A 21,280-nucleotide genomic window follows, 5' to 3' on the forward strand; every position below is an offset into this window, starting at 1 on the left:
GATGTGTACGTGCTTTATTGGGATTCACACTTAAAATCAAATAATCATGAGAAATGTTTACAGACATTATAAAGCTAGTGAGTTGGTCCAGGTTATGCACTAAACTGAAAACAGTGGATAAAGCGAGAACACAATTAATCTCCGTATATTTATACACTGTAAAAACTCAACTTAAACCGTTTGAGGAAACCGATTGCCTTAAATCATTTAAGTTTTAAAACTAATACATATGAGTACTGTAAACTGTAAATTATAAGTGCATGTGACTAAAAATTTTTGAGTTACCTTTACCTCAAATATATTAAGTTTGCTTAAGTTCATACCACTCAAATAGTTTTAGTTCACTTAATACATTTTATTTAGTTCACACAACTGTATAGCTACTCAAATGGTTTGAGGAAACCGATTGCCTTAAATGGTTTAAGTTGACTTAACTCAAATGAATTAAGTTTCATAAGATCAGAAAAACATTAGTATAAAAATGATGACAACAAAAGGTAAAATTATTACAGTTTATTGAACAATCATTTATGTTACAAACATTTTTCTAAACAAAACAAAAGTGTGCTTTTGGGTCCAAATTCACATTTACACATTTCTTATGAAATAAATCAAGTATTCCTTTATGTAGTGTACACTTTTAGTAAATCAAATGTACTGTTCCTTAATTCAAATGACATTTAAACATTAAGACGTACACTTTCCCATGAAATTTCCAAATTACACAGGGTCACATTAGTCTATGCCAAACACTGAGAAAACACAAATATTACTGTTTTACTGACAAAACTGTGGTGTACTCACAGCATGATGAGTAAATAAATGGGTCCACTTGTAGTAACATTTCTTTAGTTTTTGTTGTGTTAATGATGGTAGGATACATTATCAGAAAACATAACATAAGTTTTCACTGCTATGCGGATGATATCCAGCTTTACATCTCGTCACTCGTCAAGCTAACAGACTGCATTAGTTATATTAGGTACTGGATGGCAAATAACTTTCTTATGCTAAACTCCAATAAGACTGAGATCTTTATTATTGAACCAAATCGCACCAAACGTAATATGTCAGATTACAAGTTGCCCATAGATGGCTCCACGGTGGTGCCATCTTCCACGGTTAAGAATTTAGGCGTAATGTTCGACAGCAATCTATCTTTCGATAGTCATATCTCCAGCGTCTGCCGCACAGCATTCTTCCATCTTAGAAATATCTCAAAAATATGCCAAATGCTGTCTGCATCAGATGCAGAAAAGCTTATCCATGCTTTTATGACCTCTAGAATAGACTATTGTAACTCGTTACTCGGGGGATGCCATGCAGATCAGGTAAACAAGCTACAAAAACGCCGCCGCAAGAGTGCTTACTCGATCTAAAAAGTATGACCACATTAGTCCAATTCTGGCATCTTTACACTGGCTACCAGTTAAATATCACATACAATTTAAAATATTACTAATCACCTACAAAGCCTTAAATGGCCTAGCGCCCTCGTATATTAAAGAATTATTATCAAAATACAATCTACGAGGTAAACTGCGATCACAAAATTCTGGTTACATAATTATCCCTAGAATATCAAAACCGAGCGGATTTTAAACCACAATACTGTATGACACTTGCATTACATGGCCCCTACACTGATAGAATTTGTTTTTCTCTCCCTGTCTCCCGCTTCCTATCCCTACCGTGTTTATATATATATATATATATATATATATATAAATTTCTCCCAAGGGTTTTGGCCTTCTAGGAGTTTTTCCACTGGGTTTTCTCCTAGGGGTTTTTTCGTCCCCGGGAGAGTCAGCCAACTTTGGCTTAACTTAGCACTTTACTGTACGTTACATTATTTCTATGCCTCGCTTGTATGGTTTATCCTTAGCCGCTATATTCTACGTCTTATATTATCTATTGATTTTCTGTGTTTTCCCCTACATCTACTCATGTAAAGCTGCTTTGCACCAAGTAACAATTGTGAAAAGCACTATATAAATAAAATTGAATTGAATTGAATAGATCAGGGGTCACCAACGTGGTGCCCGCCAAAGCACATTCTTTTAATAGTCTCAACTGTAATATTTAATCATTACATATTTTTTTATATTAGCTTGGCTTGGTTTATGCATGTTAAAATTTTAAACAATACTAAAACATATAAACAAGTCAAATAAAATAAAATAAACAAGTAAAACAAAAAAGTTTTAAGTAGACTATATCAAAAAGTAGCCCTCCAGATTGTTTTATCCATTGTGGTAGCCCTTGCTCATAAAAAGGTTGGAGACCCCTGGAATAGATGATAGTCAGTCATACTCCTCAATGGTAAAGATCGAAAACTGCTCTAGACGCGTTCGTATTTACCTGTGAGAAAACACAAAAATATGAATAAATGATCCACAAACAGAACTGTGGTATACTAGCAACCTAATAAACAAATGTGGTACCTTTAAAGTTTTTGCTGGTGAATGATGGGTGGTTGAGAACAGTCAGCCAGTCCAAAAATGCTGGACGCATTTGTGCTAACCTGGGAGAAAACACACAAATATGAATTACTTTTCCACTTAGAGAACTGTAGTATACTCACAACATAATAAATGTGGTAACGTTACTTTTAAAAGGTTTTATGAGTGAAGCGGTTATGTCAGTAATCACTACTGTCAACTTTAGTCGTTTAGTCGACTAATCGGTCGATGCCGTCTTTGTCGACTGACATTTTCATTGGTCGACCAGTTGCATAATTAATTTATATTCACCAATAAAGAAATTTTTATTGATTTACTCCTTGATATTTATTCCTTTATAAGCAGTTAAATATAACTGTATTCTAAATATAATTAGCCTATGTTTTATCCCCAACTTTAAATGCTTTAATTTAGGCTATTTTGTAACAGCGCCACAGTTTAGCGCACCACGTAGAACACTCTGGAACCACACCTGTGGCTGGCTGCACTGCTACTTCACTCAGAAAGGAATATAGAGGGTTTTCACCGACGTCACGATCTGGGCGGTAACCCGGATGCGCGGCCATTGTGGAGGCACTTGGTGTAAAGAACTGAATGGAGTTCAATGGAGTATTGTGTGCTTTGGATACTTTTAGTGAATGTAAACATGTCTAAACAACAGAAAACGCGTCCAAGATGCAAAGGTATATAGGGAAGGACTTGGAGCACAAGAAAAGGCATGATATTTCGAGAAATTACAATTTATAGGCGGTGCAGATCCTTACGAGTTAGCTCCCTCTTCTTGGATCCGTGACGACCCGGCGATTCTTCAGTTGCATATCCCGATATAGTCAACTACCTGGTTTTCATGCCGAGCCCATATGTGATAAATATATCATATTTATTTATTTTTATAAATATGTCAGCTTTATTTATAAAGCAAATTAAAAATAGCCAGTGTCCTACCAATGTGCTTTACAGTAAAATAAGCACACAGTTAAACAACAAAAGCAATAATTGTTTTTACCATTTACTATTAAAAATATTATTTTCATTACAATAGAAAATTTGTTATGAGCAATTAAACACACTGGCATTAAGGCAGCGCAAATTTTAGTTGTGTTTAAGTACATTTTGTGCATACACTTAAAGTATACTTTTAAAAAGTACATATTAAAGCGTAACTAAACCCTAAACCAACTTTTTTTAGTTAATAATCTGTACGAATGGGGCTTTATTAGTGCTGTTCATTGATTTTAGTAAGTTTTTTGACATTTGGATATAAAGTGTTTCAATACTGCAATATATGGTGTAAAAACGTCTGAGTGCTGCCCTCTTCAGGATGAACGGTGACTACAGCAGTTGAATTTTCCTATTGGATGTTGGGTCCAAAAAATGACTCGTGACGTATGGTTCAAGATCACCACGCCCTCATTACGATCTCACCACACACTTCGTTCGTCCCCTCTATCTCCTTGGGATCTGCCCACTTTTCTTGCATTTTTCAAATATTGCCAGTGGGTGGAGTCAGGCTCTGAACAGGGGTTTAGTTACGCTTTAAATACTCTTTAAATAAAGCACAACAAGTACAAGCATACTTGTTTTATACTTTATGTACTTTAATCATATTTCTAATAGAATACTAATCTTTTTCTTGAGCTTTGCCAACCACAAGCGCCTCCTCTGATAATTTCTTGCATTCCTTTCCCTGGGTTTTAATTTTTGGAAGTTGATAATATTCCAAATGTTTTTCTCAAACTGTCCTAATGGTACAATCTCAAACACGGCAATAATTAGCCATTTTCCTTGACGACGTTCGGGATATAGGCTACTTCAGTGCCTGTGCTCTGTTGTAATGCGAAGTGCCTCCAATATGGCGACTACCGCTTTGATGACCCTTCGTGAAAACCCTCTATTGGTAGTTCTGCAGTATTCATTCAGTTCAAACGCTACCTGTTTTGGCTTTAGTCAGCAAAATGTCCAAGAAATCTAAATCTTTTTTCTGGCTCCATTTTACAAAAAAAGGTCAAGGAGTTTGAGTTCGCCTGCTCGCAAGGTTTGCGAAAAGTAAATGATAGAGTCTATTTTTTTGTAGAATCTTTCATTCGAATAGTAAATAAAATACAGTAATAAAATAATTAAAATGAAAGTCTCTCCTGATTATGTTTCAAATTATTAACATTTACGTCTTTTAGGCTATAAGTAAATTGCAGAATAAGTTTTGTTTTTGTAAATCCTTAGACATTATTTTTACCACTTAAGTTTTGCTTTATATAATGTATTTCTTCAAAGTGAATTTCTTTTGTATAAATTGTTTCTTAATTTTAATAAATGTTTCATAAACCAATTACATGTATTTAATAAATAAAAAGCAAATATAGCAGACAATATAATAACCGCGCATGGAGGCGCCGGCACGGCGCGTTCACTTGCATTGCATTGTTAACTAGAACGCACCTCATCATAAATTAATAAAACCCAGCGTATGCCTATATGCCTCATACATTAGCATTAAATATCTTTGCTGCAGTGCATTCGTTCTAGAAGATGACAAGGGCTTTCTCACACACAGTGAGTTAGACCCGCCTTGGCCTGTGCGTCTTTTACGCATTCCTAAGGTGCCTGTATTATCCATTAGTTTTATCGTGTTGCAATCTATTCGGCAACATGTGTGTGTGTGTGTGTGTGTGTGTGTGTGTGTGTGTGTGTGTGTTTGCTTTAACGTATTACATTTTACATTTACTCACGTTACTGTAAATGAGTATTTTTTGTGTACTTTTACTTTTTTGAGTAGTTTTTAAAATCTGTACTTTTACTTAAGTATGTTTTGTTTGAAGTATTGTACTTCGCTACATTTTAAATCATATCCGTTACTGAGTAAATTAAAAAAAAAAAGCAAGGTGATAAAGATGCGCAACGGATGATTGATGGGCGGGGGAACGCGCAAAAAGAACCATGGAGACGGACGAGACAGGCGCGCGCTAATGCAGACCTGCCATCAGTTCAAATCTTATAAAAGAAACCCCTGGTCATATTTAAGAGACCACTTTCCACTGACGCGAAGCGAGTGTTTCATTCCTATGAAAGGTAGGATTCATGCTCTCAAGTACGAAATTGCAGACCAGGTTTTACCGCTCATTTGCACGACGCGTTTTTAATACAATGCGCATTATCCTCCGCAGTCTAGCAGCTTCGCGTCCTCGAGAATGCGCAGGTCATTAGACGAGAGAGAGAGAGAGAGAGAGAGAGAGAGAGAGAGAGAGAGACAGAGAGAGAGAGAGAGAGAGAGAGAGAGAGAGAGAGAGAGAGAGAGAATAAAGGTCTGACATCAGGTACCCAGGTCAGGGAAGCTAGAAAACAATAAACGTGACATGGCACTCATCTCATTATATGCTCATTTAAACTAGATATATAGTTTAATAAAATAATGTATGTTACCCGCAATACATCAATTACAACCTTAATATAATATAGTGATTGTATTTCCAAGCTGCTGAACACCTTCAAAAGTGCATAACTCAAATTGTAAAATCATTAAATAATTCCATAAATGTTCTTAGTTTAAAAAAGCTTTTTATTTTATTAACTTTTGGTTATTGCACTTTAATTGTAAAGATGTTCGTACAATTAAAAATTACTAGTGTGAGATTTATATTCCCTTGTCGTTTTTGAAATCCTCCACCTCTCCCCGCTGTAAAAAAAAAGTAAATTTTACTCTGAGTAAAGTTAAAATGATTTACTATTTACTTTTACTTGAGTAGATTTTTAGACCAGTAACTTTACTTTTACTTAAGTAAAATATTATTAAAGTAACTTTACTTTTACTTGAGTACAATATTTTAGTACTTTTTCCACCTATGAACATTAGTAATAATACACACATTATTTAACAATATACTCTGGTACTTAATTGCTTGTGTATTTACTTATTATTGAAATGAAATCGAAGGAAGCAAATCAATACTGAATCGAATCGAAGCCTCAAGAATCGAAATCGAATCGAATTGTGAAATTCCTAACAATACCCAGCCCTACAAACTGTGCATATTTTTACAGAAGTATATTCATGCTATATCTAAACAGTCAGCGGATGGTTTAGGGCAGGGGTTTCCAATACGTCGATCGCAAAGGCAATGCCGGTAGATCGCACATAAGTTAACTGCTGCTCCACGCGCAAAATTGTCATCATGGTCTTTTGGAGTAATTGTGAAACACGCAGGTCTCTTTGAGTTGCTGCGTCTTATGTCTCAAATGTGTTTTGCCAGGCCACTGCAGCTCAGTCGTTTTTAACTTCCAAAATTCACAAGGATGCGCATTCTTGCCTCACGCAGGAGTTGATCCACGCGCACAGTGTCTGTGTGTGTGCGAGCAAACGAGAGAGGCAGCGTAGCGCTGATTTGTATGCTTCTGATACTGTTGTAATTTTCTAGTTTGTTTCACTAAACCGCATCTCCGCTATTTTAAGGATTACTCGACATGTACTCAAGGATCTTTTTTAAAACTCCTCAAAAAGAATAGAGATATATGCAGTATAGTCCTACAAGCATTTAAAGTGTTCTTTCTCTTCTGCTCTTGTAAGCTCCGCTATGTGCTCGTGCAGTGCGCACTCTCTTAAGTTGTCCATGTGCATCACCGCTCCCCCAGTTGAGTTCCGCCTTTGGGTTCTGATAATGTCACGTTATTATTTTGTAAACTAACATTTAAGAACCGATTCTTGACATTTGTGAATCGATTCAGAATCGGCCCATGTCCGAATCGCGATTCCTCTAAGAATCATTTTTTTGTCCCACCCCTAGTAAGCAGTGGACTAAAATGTACACACTGCACCTTTAAATATCAGGTGGAATGAGCAGCAGCTTACATCATCCTAAAACTGCCCTTGGACAAGTCATTTTACATTCATAAGGTTTATTTTCAGGGTTTTTCCTGGCACAAAATGAGGCGGAGGTGGTGTCATCCTGATCTTAACTTGTACACATACGCAGTCCTACCTTTAAGTGGCTTACCCAAAGTGACTTCAACTTATTATTTCTAATAAAATGTTATGAAAATGACAATTATTAAGTAAAAAGTTATATAAAACATTACTTATTTTACCAAACAGGAATGTTTTTAATAAAATAAAGCTTTTTATCACATTTAACTAATTTTTTAGCCCACAATGGCCAACTGAATTAACCAGTTTTACTAAATGATCAAAGCTCGTTCACATTCTCTGTGGTTCATTTTAAATGATTCAATCAGGGTTTATTCAGGAATCATAGAGATGAATTTACTACATTTTTTTACCACCTTCACAAGATTGTTTACTACCAACAACACGGCAAAAGACTGAAAAGTTCAAAAGCTTAAATGAAGCGGTTGAAATGAGTCATTCGTGTGCGAGAACGTAGTACTGGCGAACTCGCTGTGTAACGTTACAGACAGTTACAGTTACTAACTTACCGATTCAACGATCCAACTGCACTGATATACAAGACATAATGATGTTGCCTACGTCATATTAATTTCGCATCCAACTTTAGTGGACATTTTTTTGAGTAACTTTTATTAGTACGAACAAAAACTGTAAAACTAACATTACTCGCCCCATTTCAAAAAAACCAATAGTTATCTGCTTAATGGATCGAACTTATCTGCTTAATGGATTTAACTCTGTTAAATTACCTCAGAATCCTTCACAGTAACGTTACATTACCTGGCGGGAAATTTCAATTCACAAAGAACAAAATAATCATTACAACGTAAAATATTTAATCAAAACACAATCTTCTAAGTTTTTTAAGTCTCCAAATTATGTTTTATTTCATGAGATGCTTATTACTCACCTGATAAAAGCGCCAACTTTCTGGAGCTGCTTCGTCTTCCCCTCACAGACAGCTGGCCTGACGTGATGACGTGTGTTTCAACGGTCATCAACGTCATAAATCTTCCAAATATTTTTTCTTTTATTTTTTTTCCGTGTATACATGTATAACATTGTCATACAAATTTTTGCATCAATTTACACACAAAAATAAAAAAACAAATTGTTGTAGCACATTCTTTAGCTGCAGAGAAACACAAGAATGTCAAAAGCTATGGCGCCATCTACAGGTGGTATTAGGAATAGAGAATATGAATGGGCATTGTAGGCCCTACATTTTTCATAATTAAAAATTTAAAATAAATATGATTTTTTTTTAAGAACCCTAGCATTGCATCTATCAGTTAAAGACAAGAAAATCTAAATAATTTTAAAATATGTAGCATGTTCACTATGAAAAATCTAACTAAAGTTGTAATACTGTATATGCTTACATTATAGGGTATTACAATTTCATTATCAATTACAGCAAATGTATTTTAATTTTAAAGTATAAAAATAAGGACTTCAACATGGGGTTACAGCAAAAATGCTGCCCTTTTTACTTTTTTTACTGTAATTAAGCAAATCAGTATATTTTTTTGTTAAAAATAATAATTACTGTTCGCTTAATTATTTAATTATCAGTAATTTACATAAATAGTTTTTTTGTTTGTTTATTTGTTTTACTCCCAGAAGTTACAGATGTCCACTTTTATGCAGAAATCCAACAACATATGATTCAAAATATATGTGCCAAATGGATGCATTTTGAGGCCCCAGTTATTTTTTTATTTTAAATTTACATTGATATCAATTTGATGTCAATTTGACATCAACTGAACGCCTTTAACATGACGCTGATTTGACGTCAACTCAATGTCAAACATGTTGGCCCATATAATCAATTTCAGTATGGAATAAAACTCATATTTTCACAAAATTACCACCAGAAGGACTTAATGTATAATCTAACTTTGAAATGATGCTTAGCAGCATCTTGATTAAATCTTGCCTAATATTTGACATCAAATTGACATCAAGGTGCCCTCTGGGTTACTGGGTCATACTTGATCAGCTGCTGGTATGTGCCTTGTTAACATGTTCTACACCGCCTCCAACAACTTTAAAATGCACACTGTGTGTAGTATGTTGCTTATAATGTGGAATTGACTGTGTGCTGTGTATATATCTCATAAAGGTTTGATTTATAAATGTATAAAGAACAAGAAAAAAAAGAGTCATTAGGCACCTTTTCATTTAATTTATTGTAATTTATATTATTACCCCCCTCACTGTCGTTTTCTTTTGTTGTTAATGCCTAATCTCTGGCGCATTAATATGCATTTTAAGTTATAAATAATGTATTGAATTTCATTTGAATAACCAATAGAATCACAGTGCCAAAAACACTCCACCCATGCAAAAATATGCAATACCTCCTTCTTTACGTTTAATTGAATCTTTTATTGCACAATAATGGATGAATCTGCATTAAAAGAACGAAACTTACCATAAGGCGTGGTTTGTTATGTGTTGTAACGTTGTTTTCAGCCTGTCCTACTAATTTAATGAGAAATACACAAAATGATTTGATTCACGTTGAATATGTAAATACAATCTTATTTTTTATTTTTTGTCTTAAAACTTTCATGAAGTTCATCACATTTTCTGCTGCAGCTCTATATTGGAAACTCTTGGGAGGCCACTTAGAATGTTGACTAGTGTATATATATATATATATATATATATAATGCATTTGGCAGCAAAAAAAAAAAACGTTTTACATTACAAGGCATACATTTTACCATCGTGTTTTTGGGTTCAAACCCATGACCTTTTACACACTACTAACGCAATGCTCTACCACTAAGCTATATTTTCCCCACTTTAGTAGTGCCACTATACTATTTTATTTGGGCCAAGATATCAGTTTTATGGAGACTGATATTTTTTTCTTTTAGAGTTAGGCTCTCCATTTCTATAATTTGTGAATCTGATTAGATCAGAAAACGCAATGTTAGCAGCCGAAAATGGTCCCCTTAGAAACTTTAAATGGCAGAGGACTAATTTCGGGCATGCCTGCTGCAGCCATTTAACAGCTGCAAAGTCCTTGATTATTACGCCAGAATAAGAGTATAGTTCCTAGCCATAACTGCATAGAAAATCGCAACTTTTAATTTTCTGTCGGTCTTAGTCCACGAGGTAACTACAGAAGTCGACTTTTAAATAGGAAAAATATCGAAACTCTGGTTATTTTTTGGCGTGATGCTAAGGGTCTAATCAGATTCAATGGATTATGCTAAGCTATGCTAAAAGTGGTAGCACCAGAGATCGGCTGAATGGATCCCAAAACGGCAACTCTAGGGGTGCTGGGAAATGAGTATATTTTTTAAAAAGTGGAATGTCCATTTAAATCATGATCTTGGGTTTGACTGATGTAAACTGTATACAAAAGGTCAGGATTTACACATTTGTCAGGACACAGATATTGTAGCTGTATTGTCCGAGATAAGCATTATAAACATCAGAAATACCAATCTGATTTTAAATATACTGTCCTCACCATCATTAGCCATTTATAAATTCAATTTTAATCATATTAAAAAAACTTATTTGTAGAAAGTAATCTATGTGGTAGCCAGGTCAAAATGCTCAAATCATCACAATCGAAAAGTTTAAAAACAGTTTTTAATCAAAGCGGCAAGTTCTTTACATTTCATGACAAATCTGACTTTGATATAAAATGAACTAACCACAAGCCAAATTTACTTCATGTTATAAACTTGACATCATCTGGACTGAAGCTTTTCTTTTCTGTTGCATCCATTGTCCATTTACCTACTCAAAACTTGTCACTGACTTCTACATAAATGTTCAGAATCAATTTGTATGCATGTGTTACAATATGCTTTGCACATTAAAAAGGTACTGCACAATAAACTCGCTAAGGTTACCTTATAAAAAGGTTAACTTAAAAATGAAATTAAATAAAATGTGAGGGAAAAACCGTAACACCATAACAAAAGAAAAACACAAACTGTCGCATGTACAACATGTACCTAAACAAGCAGAGCATAATTACAACATTCACATTTAAAGTCTGAATAATCCTCACTTCAACAAAACAGATGAGGATGTACATGAATGGGACATCTCAGAACTCACACAGTTTAAAAGAAGAGAGCAAGGGGTCAGGGTCACTGTACAGATATCAATTACTGACGCTTTCTGGAATGTCCTATAAACACTCTGGCAAAATAGATTTAAGCAAGGAAATAAGTACATTCAATAACAGATTTATTCATCAAACTTAATTTTCTTTCCTTGTGGCCTGTCCCCAAATCCACCTCGTCCACCTGAAAAACGTTCAAAAGGTTTCATAAATTAGGAGCTGTATATAAACCTTGTTTCGGGTTTTGGCTATCGCAAGCATATAAAGTTAACAGTATATTCAAAAAGCAGATATTAGTGGATAACTACCTCCTCGTCCTCCACCTCCTCTTCCTCCCCTGAAGCCACCGCCTCTTCCACCTCCACGGCCGCCAAAACCACCTCTTCCACCTCCGCGGCCACCAAATCCACCCCTTCCTCCACCTCGGCCGCCGAAACCACCGAATCCTCCTCTGCCGCCCCCTCGACCTCCTTCGCCCTTGGGCTTGGCGTAGTCCAGTGTCACTTTTTGTCCGTCGATCTCACCGTCATCCATTGCTTCTTTAGCTGCCTTGCAGTCTTGTTCATTGTCGAAGTCTACAAACCCAAACCTGGAGGAACAAGATTTAGTCGTAAGGTGGACATCAAACCAAATGTCACTCAAAAAAGCACTCAAAGCAGTTTTATAACCTTAACAACTGAGGGTTGTGAGTAATTAACTATCTTTTTGTCTCACATCAGACATAGGTAAATCCCCAAACATAGTGGGATCACCGGTTTAAATGTGAATTTGAATCTACTTCTCGTGCGAATCCGTACACCGCCACTGGATTGACAGAGAGGAGCTCATGAGAAGCAAAAAAGGCAAACTGAGAGATAAAACGCAATGTCTGTACCCTTTTGAGGATCCTGTATCTCTATCTGTGGCGATTCTGGCTGCGACAGATCCGTCAAAAGCATCTTTCAGCATCTGATCTGTGGTGTCTTCTGACAGGCCTTTGACAAACAGAGTTTTTGTGGGTCCTAAAAGCAGAGACAAGACAGTTAGAAATGACAAGGATAGAAATGGTTAATAAAACAATAATTGGGAAAAAGTTTAAAAAATACACAAACCTGAGTTGCCTCTTCCTCCTCCACCTCGCTCTTCTCTGCTTTGACTGTACTCTAGTCTGATAGTTCTGCCCTCGACCTCTGTGTTGTTGCAATTCTCCAGCGCCTCCTTGGCATCCTCCACGCTCTCAAACTCAAGAAACGCAAATCTGTAAAACATCATTACATGTGTTACACAACAAAAACTTAATCTTTTTCCCCCACCACACAAAATTAGTTAAATTAGATTTAGATTTGATTCAACTAATAATAACCACCACCATGTAAAAACACTTAAAGTAAACATACAAATGTACTATTAAATAAGTGAAATATTTACGACTACTTAATCCCAAATGGTACTTCAAGTATATAGTTTAAGCCAAAAGGGTTTAAATGACAGGGTTTGTAAGACCCTTGATCTACAGACAATGCAGCATGGCACTGAAATAAATGCAGTTAGTGCAGGTACGTTTCATACACAGTGTATTACTGCCACCTACTGTCAAGTATACAACTATTTGGATTACCCCTGTGTGTCTAATTATGCATTTAAAACCGAGTAATAAATAAAATACTAGTGTTTGTTTGCTAAAGATATCAACAGGCTATAGGTTCATTTGATGTGTAATTTAGACCGTGTTTCACTTTATCAGAGCCTTAAACCATGTCAACTTTTACAGTAAAGATGTAATGATTACCAGTTTAAAGGTTAACTGCAATAAAATCCAAGGTTAGTATTACTTCATTTTTTTAATCACCAGTGTCATGGCTCAAAAACTCCTGTCCATCATTAACCACTTGTAAGAAACGCATTAATTCAGGACTGCTGCCCACGTGTTTGATGAGAGTGCTTCACTGACTGAATTTAAATCCAAAAAAAAGTTCACATTTAGGGAAATCTAGTTGTGCTGATGGATGTTTACTTAATATTTCTTTAGACTGATCAATCTTTTCTATTCAGTTTTCATTAATGATGTGATCAGATGAGTTTAAAGCACCTTTCTTTTTAAGCGCGAGCGCAGGTGTCGTGCAGTTCTCTCCTAGGTCATGAAGTACTCCAGACTTCTGGTAGGCCGATGATTTGTCTGGTGTTTTTATAAAAATCCGATTTATGGGAACTAGATGAAAATGTACGGCACGACCCCAATTTGCCACAATAAATGGTATTTATTTGATTTACGCAAACAAAAGTGCACTTGCACTTGTAAAATCTATTTGAAACTTTGTAATTTTTGTAAATTTGTAGTTTTTCAAATAAGCCAGCAGATGGCGGGTTTTTTCTTGGGGCTGAGCACAGAATGTGAAAAAATGTTCAACTTTGAATGAAAAGCTCCGCTCGTCAATGTCAGTTCTCACGCGGCCGTCCAATCACAGTAGAGGAGGGGCGGGACAAGTAGCACAGCAACCAACCGTCTCACAGCTGACGTATCAGAGCTACCAAAGCACTTAGCTGAAGAAAGCTGGCACTCAGCTGAAAAACAGCTGGCATTCGGGCGTTGTCCAGGCGTTTTCAGCCACGTTTAAAAGTTTTGGTGTATACAACCCCTTAATGTCTAGTGACATATCAGGGTTATTTTATGATTAATTGATATAAATTTCTTACATACTGTTCCTTTAAGTGTTACATCCCTAGACTACAGTCTAAATTGTCTCTACCATCTCATTTGTGTCTTGATTTGTTAAGGCGATTCATACACTTTTCAGTACATGCTCAAGCCCAAATTGTACTCGAGGAAATTTGACACGGCCGGTACTCACCCCTTTGGCCTGCCATTATTCTGTGGTATTCTGATAGCTGTCGCCTTCTCAAACACACTCTGGAGAGAGTCTTCATTCGCACTAAACGCCAAGTTGTTCACCACAAGAACTTTACTACATGGACCTGAGCCTCCTACAGGTAAGAAAAGCAAGCAAACGTTAACAAAAGAGCAGATCTAGACGATTACCATCTGGATAAACTTTACATCTAGCCCAACGCAAGACTGTAACGTAACAAACCTGGTGCTCTGCCACCCTGTCGACTCTTTTCTCCTGTGAAATCTACCATGATGGAGCGTCCTTGAACGTCAGCCCCTTGTGCCTCCTCCATCATCTTTTCAGCAATAGCTTCTGTCTTAAACTCAATGTAGGCAATTCTGCACAAATAACAGAACATAACGTCAACTATGCCGCAAGCATGTTTTACATATACTAGTAATTCATATGGTGGTTGTTCCTTACCCTCTGCTTGAACCGTTCTGGCCCATTGGTACTCTGATATCGACAGCCTGGTCAAAGACTTCCCTAAGTTCATCTTGTGTTATGGAGTATGGAAGGTTCTTGATGAACAAAGTGCGAGCATCTCTCTCTGACGAAAAAATTTAATGTTGACACCTTTAACTTTAACATTTTCAAGCACTGCACAAAGATTCATCCAGATCAGTACTTGACTATCTTTTTAGCCCACACGGGTGTTCAGGAATCAAACAAGATGTCATCAGTTCTGAACATGGTTAGATTAATGTTTGTGGCAGAAGTCTGCTCAACTACCTTTCTTGGCATCCTGAGAGCTCTCTTTGCTTCTGGCTCGGTCAAGTTTCAGTGGCTGGCCCATTAACTTCTTCCCATTAAGCTCCAGCGCTTTCTGCAACTCTTCCTCGGACGAAAAGTCAACATATCCAAATTTCCTACAAAACGACAACAAATACTCTTAAACTGATGTCGGATGTAAAGTAACATTGTACAAACCTCAATTAAAAAAATAGACATGTTTTTAAAATATGTCCTTACTTGGTCCCGCCAAGACGCACATCCTGAATTTCAAGGTTTTCCTTTGAGAAGAACTTTGAAATTGCCGCCTTAAGTTCATCGAAATCTTTATTTGAATTCAAGTTGCCAATATAGAGACTGAAGCCTGAAAAAAAAATCACCCAAAAAGTTAGTTTCCTAAAATAAGTAGGCAAAATTGATGTTTCTTGTAAAGACAATCAGAATTTAACAAAGGTGACATCACATGCATCAGTATTAAGTCCCTTGTTGTTCATCATCTTTTGTCTTCATATATAGAGAGTAAACTAACAAACTGAAACCCTCACCTTCTCCATCACTTTTTGCCTTCTTGGCTGGGGGTGTGCCCTTCTCTTTTGTGTCTGCTTTCCTTTTTCCTGGAGTTTGGGGAACTTCTGGAAAACGAAATGTACCGAATTAGTACAGTAGTAAATACTAAGGCTTTTATTATCCTGTCATCGCCACAACCCATCACATGAACACAGCAGACATGGATACAAGACTAATTGCTGTTGTGTTAAACAGGATTTTAAAAGGACACCTTCTTCGTCGTCTTCCTCCTCATCATCATCTTCCTCATCGTCATCATCTTCCTCATCCGATTCTTCCTTAGCCTTCACCAATCCTGCCTTTTTGGCTTTGGGGGCTGGTGTTGTATCCATTTCTTCCTCAGAGTCTAAAGGAGAAAAAAACAGCTTTAAAAAACTGACAAGGATGCAAGAAAAACTTAATCTAAAGAGACACTGACATCAGAACAAGAGTGTCATCCAAAACATTCAGTATTAAGTCCCTTGTGGTTCATCACATGTCTAGTAAAAAATTAACAGCTTCCAATATTCAAATACCTTAGCAGTTTTTGACTGCTCTAGCTTCTAAACTAGCTCATACACACCTTCATCGTCGTCGTCATCCTCATCATCATCTGACTCTTCTTTAGCTGCAGGGGCTTTAGCTGGAGTAGCTTTAGCAGGGGCTGCCTTTTTAGGAGGAGCCTCTTCCTCTTCATCTACAAGAGATCAAATGCATTGTTATTAATGCTCTTACCATTTTTGAATTGTACAACTCAATTGTTTGTGATCATTTAAAGTTGCTGTAAATAGCTGGCATACAAAATTCAGACTTTTCAGACTTTACAGAGATCAATGCAAACGACATTGTAATACAAAACTTGTATTCACGCACAATAGGCATGCTTTGTATCCCTCTAGTGTCACCAAATTAAAATTACATGTGTGTATACACCATTGCATGTTATTACAGCAGCATATCTTAAGATTTGAGATGAATTACTCCATACCTTCATCGTCGTCGTCATCATCATCAGACTCCTCAGCAGGTGCGGCCTTCTTTGCAGGAGTTGCTTTCTTCGCAGAGGCGGCCTTCTTGGGTGGGGGTGCCTCTTCCTCTTCTGAATCATCCTCATCTGTAAACCCAAATTTAATATATTTGATATTTTATTTACATTTAATTAGAAAAGACATTATTCGATTGGAGTTGCTTGGATTACTTTAATGATAATTAAGGCATAAAGTAATGGCATATTTTCTCAATCTTTGTGTTAAACATATACATTTAAGATGGAATGAGGGCGAGTTCATTAAGAACTTTATATCGTACCATCATCAGACTCCTCGGCAGGTGCTGCTTTCTTTGCAGGAGTCGCTTTCTTTGCAGGAGTTGCCTTGGCAGGGGTGGCTGCAGCTTTCTTTGTGGCAGCAGGCTTGGCAGGTGTAGCCTTCTTTGGTGGAGGTGCTTCCTCTTCTACAGTGAGAAATACATTGAAGTCACATTGTACAACATCTAACTTGATTTAAAAAAATAGCTAGCCATGAATATTTTGCGTACCAGATTCGTCGTCATCATCATCGTCGTCATCCTCCTCCTCGCTCTCCTGTTTGGCTGCAGCTTTTCCGTTTTTTACCTGAGCATTTTTTGCAGGAGTTGCGTTTTTCTTCGCAACGGGTTTGGTCGGTGGTGCCTGCAGAATTTAAGTTAAATGGTTAAAGTGGTGAAATTGTTAGACGTGTAATATTAATGGGCATCTGATCAAATCTTCACCTCTTCCTCGTCGCTCTCCTCCTCGCTGGACTCTTCTTCCACTTCTTTTGGAGGTGGAGGGGCTTTCTTCTTCTGAGGTGTCTGTTTCTTGGCCCCCTGCTAAAAATAGACATCCATTTGTTAACGCAAATCAATCAGGTGACCATATTTCTCTTATGGCAAAGTTTTATATTCATAAACATGGGTACCTTAAAATAATTATATTTGTAAAATTCCTAACACTACAATAATAAGGAAATGTTCTTTACTATGATGAAAGATTATGCATACCACAAATAATTTATTATTTTATGGTCACTGTGTAACTCAGTCAGGTAAGTGTAGTGTACCTACTTAACAGAATGTATGTAATGCATTTGGGATGTAAAAAGTACCAATTGCTCAACTGTAATTAGCCTTTTATAAACAAAGTAGGCAAAATCGTAAAAGTCACTTAAAACAGGTGTTTAAAGTTTTATTTTAGTTTTATTGCTGTGAAAAAGTCATTTATTAAAATTAAACACCTTCACTGAAGTTTGTCTGCACCTCGATAATATCGCACGTGTCCTCGTGTATTTAAACACCACGAGGCATGTTTATGCAACGCAAAATGTTTGGAGGCGTGGCCTAGTTATTAGCAAATTAATAGTAAAAAAATACAGTATTTGGTAGTTATTTTACTGCGAAAAGAAAACAAAATGCGATTATAGTTTATTGTTTCAGGCCCACAGACAGTTTAAGAGCGAGAGTTTCGACCGCAACTACGCGCGTGGACGTACCCACGTGGGTTTTACGTTACACGTGCGAAACGTTAAAGCTAGCGAAAAGCGTGCTACAAACTAGTTTAAATATAATTAACCATTGTTGCACCCTAACGTCACACTCGCGCAGATTCGTATTATTATATTCGTTAAATGGGTCCGCGGTTTATTCAAGCTCGATGAATATCCGCTCGAGCTTCTTCTTGAGTTTCGCGAGTCAAAATGGAGGAGTTTAGCATGGAGCTACATGGCTAAGCGACACGCGTTACTAAATAACTTGTGTATAACGCAAAACAGCTACGATCTAAAAGCGGTACACATCTTGGTGTTGTACGTGACTTGATTGTGGTTTAATATAACACATGTTACAAGTAACGTTAAACGGATAAAAAAAAATGAATATTTTTTTCCACGCATGTCAATAGAGGCCTGCTAACGGGGCAGCATGGTCAAACCAGATTCCCCGAATAACGAATAAAATCGACCACACGTACAAATTACTTCATACATCTTCCCAAAAAAAAAACACACATTTAAAACCATTTTCACGGTACGAGCTTAAAGTTCACACTAAAATAATCGTAGGCCTATTAAAAAATTTGCAAGAAAACCTATATTTTCCAGCAATGTACTAATTTTGTATTTAAATCGCCGTATGAAATGACGTAAATACGCATGCAGATGTCTTACCTTGGCAAGTTTCACCATGATTGCACTCTATTCTTGACTTAAGTAGATAAACGAAAGCGTTGCGCACGTTAAACTCTTCAGTCACACGTGCTTCTCTGTTCGGTGAAAACTCAAGAGCGGCGCTCGGCTCGACTTCGCTTTTAGTATAGGCAACTGAACCCCGCCCATTCGACCCACTGTCCAATCGCGTTTCCTTTACTTACAGTTTCGAACCCTACTATGAACCAATGCATAGTAGGAATGATAAAGCAACGCTACGAACCATGTGTAGGCCATGTGGACTTGGAATGTGTTTAAACCCCCCAGTAACTTACAACCTTTTTATACAGGCGTACTGGAAACTGGAAAACGTTTTTACATTATTTATCTTGAAAAGGAGGTCGATAACTTGGTATACATAATAATGACCTGTACACATACTGTACTTACTGTAAATAATAATCAATTTTGCCATCACCTGCTTAATATCCTAATGTGTATTTGTATATTGTCTGGGTATTGATTACATATCGTAAGTCAAACACTGTGCAGTACTTTTCAAAAAAGTATAGGTAAGTTAGGCTGCATTATATATTCTGATGTTTTTTTTTTACTTTTTTATAAAATGTTTACTATTACAGAAATGTGAATTCTGCTTATACCACGGTTAACACAAACACAGAAATGCCACAATGCCAATGTAATCTAACGTTCCTCTAATTCCCAATACCACAGCATTAAATACTGACCAGACTTCTCTTTTTCATACTGTCCAATGGAAATTATTCATTTACATTACATCAATGCTTTATCCAAAGCAACTTACAAGGTATACATTTTTTTAATCAGTAGTTGTGTTCCCTGGGTTCGATGACCTTTGCGCTGCAAACACAGTGCTCAACCACTGAGCTACAGGAGCATATTCATGTCCCAAACACTTAATTTTGTACAGATGGATAAGGTAAACTTTCTTTTACAATTTTAAGTGTAGGCCTATAGCACACAATAAAAATACAATTAAAATGTCATATACATTTAACAACCAAAAAGTGTTTATAAATATCTATCATTTTAAAATTCACTAATTCACCAGGAACAAAGATAAATGACAATTGGCGCATATTTAATATTTATCTTAGTTTGCTTTATTATATTATATGTTTGTACACTCACCTAAAGGATAATTAGGAACACCATACTAATGCTGTGTTTGATTCCCTTTCACCTTCAGAACTGCCTTAATTGTACGTGGCATTGATTCAACAAGGTGCTAAAAGCATTCTTTAGAAATGTTGGCCCTTATTGATAGGATAGCATCTTGCAGTTGATGGAGATTTGTGCGATGCACATCCAGGGCACGATGCACATACAGTGAACTCATTGTCATGTTCAAAAAACCAATTTGAAATGATTCGAGCTTTGTGACATGGTGCATTATACTGCTGAAGTACCCATCAGAGGATGGGTACATGGAGGTCATAAAGGGATGGACATGGTCAGAAACAATGCTTAGGTAGGCCTTGGCATTTAAACGATGCCCAATTGGCACTAAGGGGCCTAAAGTGTGCCAAGAAAACATCCCCCACACCATTACACCATTGCATTAATGAGAAATTGAACAGGTGTTCCTAATAATCCTTTAGGTGACTGTATTTCAATGACAGTCATATATTTTAGGTGTAGTTTAACTGTTTGAATACTATCTGTGGTCAATTTTATAGACCAGAGGAGACATAATAATGGAGATATAACAAAAGGTTTACTAGCAAAATGAACGGCATGAGATTAAAGAACCAACAGGTGAGTATCAACGCACGCACGCACGCACACACACACATTCTGGTTTCCATGTTTTGTGGGGACATTCCATAGGCGTAATGCATTTTATACCACACAAACTGTATATTCTATTCCCCTTACCTACCCCATTTCCTTGATTCTTTTAAACTAAATTAAATAAAGTTGTTATTATTTTTATTTATCTCTCGTTTGTCTGGTCAATGGGGTGCTTTGGGGACCTCCTCGAGGCGGAACTGTGGTAAGAGAGTGACCCACGAAGTTCGTGGTCCGCTCAGGCCGTGACATTTATAAGCTTGTTTCCTCATGGGGACCTCAAAATGTCCCCACAAGGTCACAAAAATACTGGTATTCCTACGTGATAATTACCAGGTACACGCACGCACGCACGCACGCACGCACACACACACACACACACGATGCTGAGAAAGCACCTCACTATCACCAGGCTCTGTGAATGGAAAGAGAGGAACAAGTGAGTGATATGGTTTGAGTTGGAAAACATGAAAAGTGGGGTAAATGCGGTACTCATTTAGAAGCTTGAGTTCGAAGGCAACTGGATTGATCTCCTTTGTGATATCAAATGGTCCGATGTATCTGGGACTCAGCTTTCTGCAGGGAAGATGAAGATGGATTTTTTTTTGGAAAGCCATACCTTTTGTCCTGGAGTTTACTGCAGGATAGTTGCTCAAGTGTGCTGAGTGAACCTTTGCATGGCT

General features: G+C 36.8%; 1 protein-coding gene and 2 non-coding genes across 8 annotated transcripts; all 3 read right to left on the reverse strand.

Annotated features, from left to right (window-relative positions):
- Positions 1 to 10,960: 10,960 nt before the first annotated feature.
- ncl (nucleolin) lies at positions 10,961 to 18,945 on the reverse strand. Of its 6 annotated transcripts, none has more exons than XM_073862301.1 (17): positions 18,786 to 18,945; positions 17,356 to 17,454; positions 17,143 to 17,275; positions 16,936 to 17,058; positions 16,595 to 16,633; positions 16,190 to 16,303; positions 15,839 to 15,973; positions 15,606 to 15,692; positions 15,301 to 15,424; positions 15,061 to 15,197; positions 14,752 to 14,878; positions 14,530 to 14,666; positions 14,290 to 14,422; positions 12,553 to 12,698; positions 12,336 to 12,462; positions 11,770 to 12,050; positions 10,961 to 11,645 (listed from the first exon to the last, which is right to left on the reverse strand). In XM_073862301.1, exons 1-17 carry the CDS (start codon positions 18,801 to 18,803, stop codon positions 11,587 to 11,589), a joined length of 2,019 nt encoding a protein of 672 aa, XP_073718402.1. In that variant the 5' UTR covers positions 18,804 to 18,945; the 3' UTR covers positions 10,961 to 11,586. The 6 variants fall into 6 exon arrangements, with proteins under 6 accessions (XP_073718402.1, XP_055073919.2, XP_055073917.2 ...); XM_055217944.2 differs by having other exon boundaries at positions 15,606 to 15,689; positions 16,595 to 16,720; positions 16,915 to 17,058; XM_055217942.2 differs by having other exon boundaries at positions 16,595 to 16,720; positions 16,915 to 17,058.
- On the reverse strand, positions 12,165 to 12,297 carry LOC129454358 (small nucleolar RNA SNORA75). Its single transcript, XR_008647861.2, has one exon. It is a non-coding gene; the product is annotated as a small nucleolar RNA SNORA75 (small nucleolar RNA).
- On the reverse strand, positions 15,492 to 15,567 carry LOC129454359 (small nucleolar RNA SNORD82). The gene has a single exon (XR_008647862.2). It is a non-coding gene; the product is annotated as a small nucleolar RNA SNORD82 (small nucleolar RNA).
- Positions 18,946 to 21,280: the final 2,335 nt, after the last annotated feature.

This window comes from Misgurnus anguillicaudatus, chromosome 23 (genome assembly GCF_027580225.2).
Source record: "Misgurnus anguillicaudatus chromosome 23, ASM2758022v2, whole genome shotgun sequence".
In the NCBI taxonomy this organism is placed as follows: domain Eukaryota; kingdom Metazoa; phylum Chordata; class Actinopteri; order Cypriniformes; family Cobitidae; genus Misgurnus; species Misgurnus anguillicaudatus.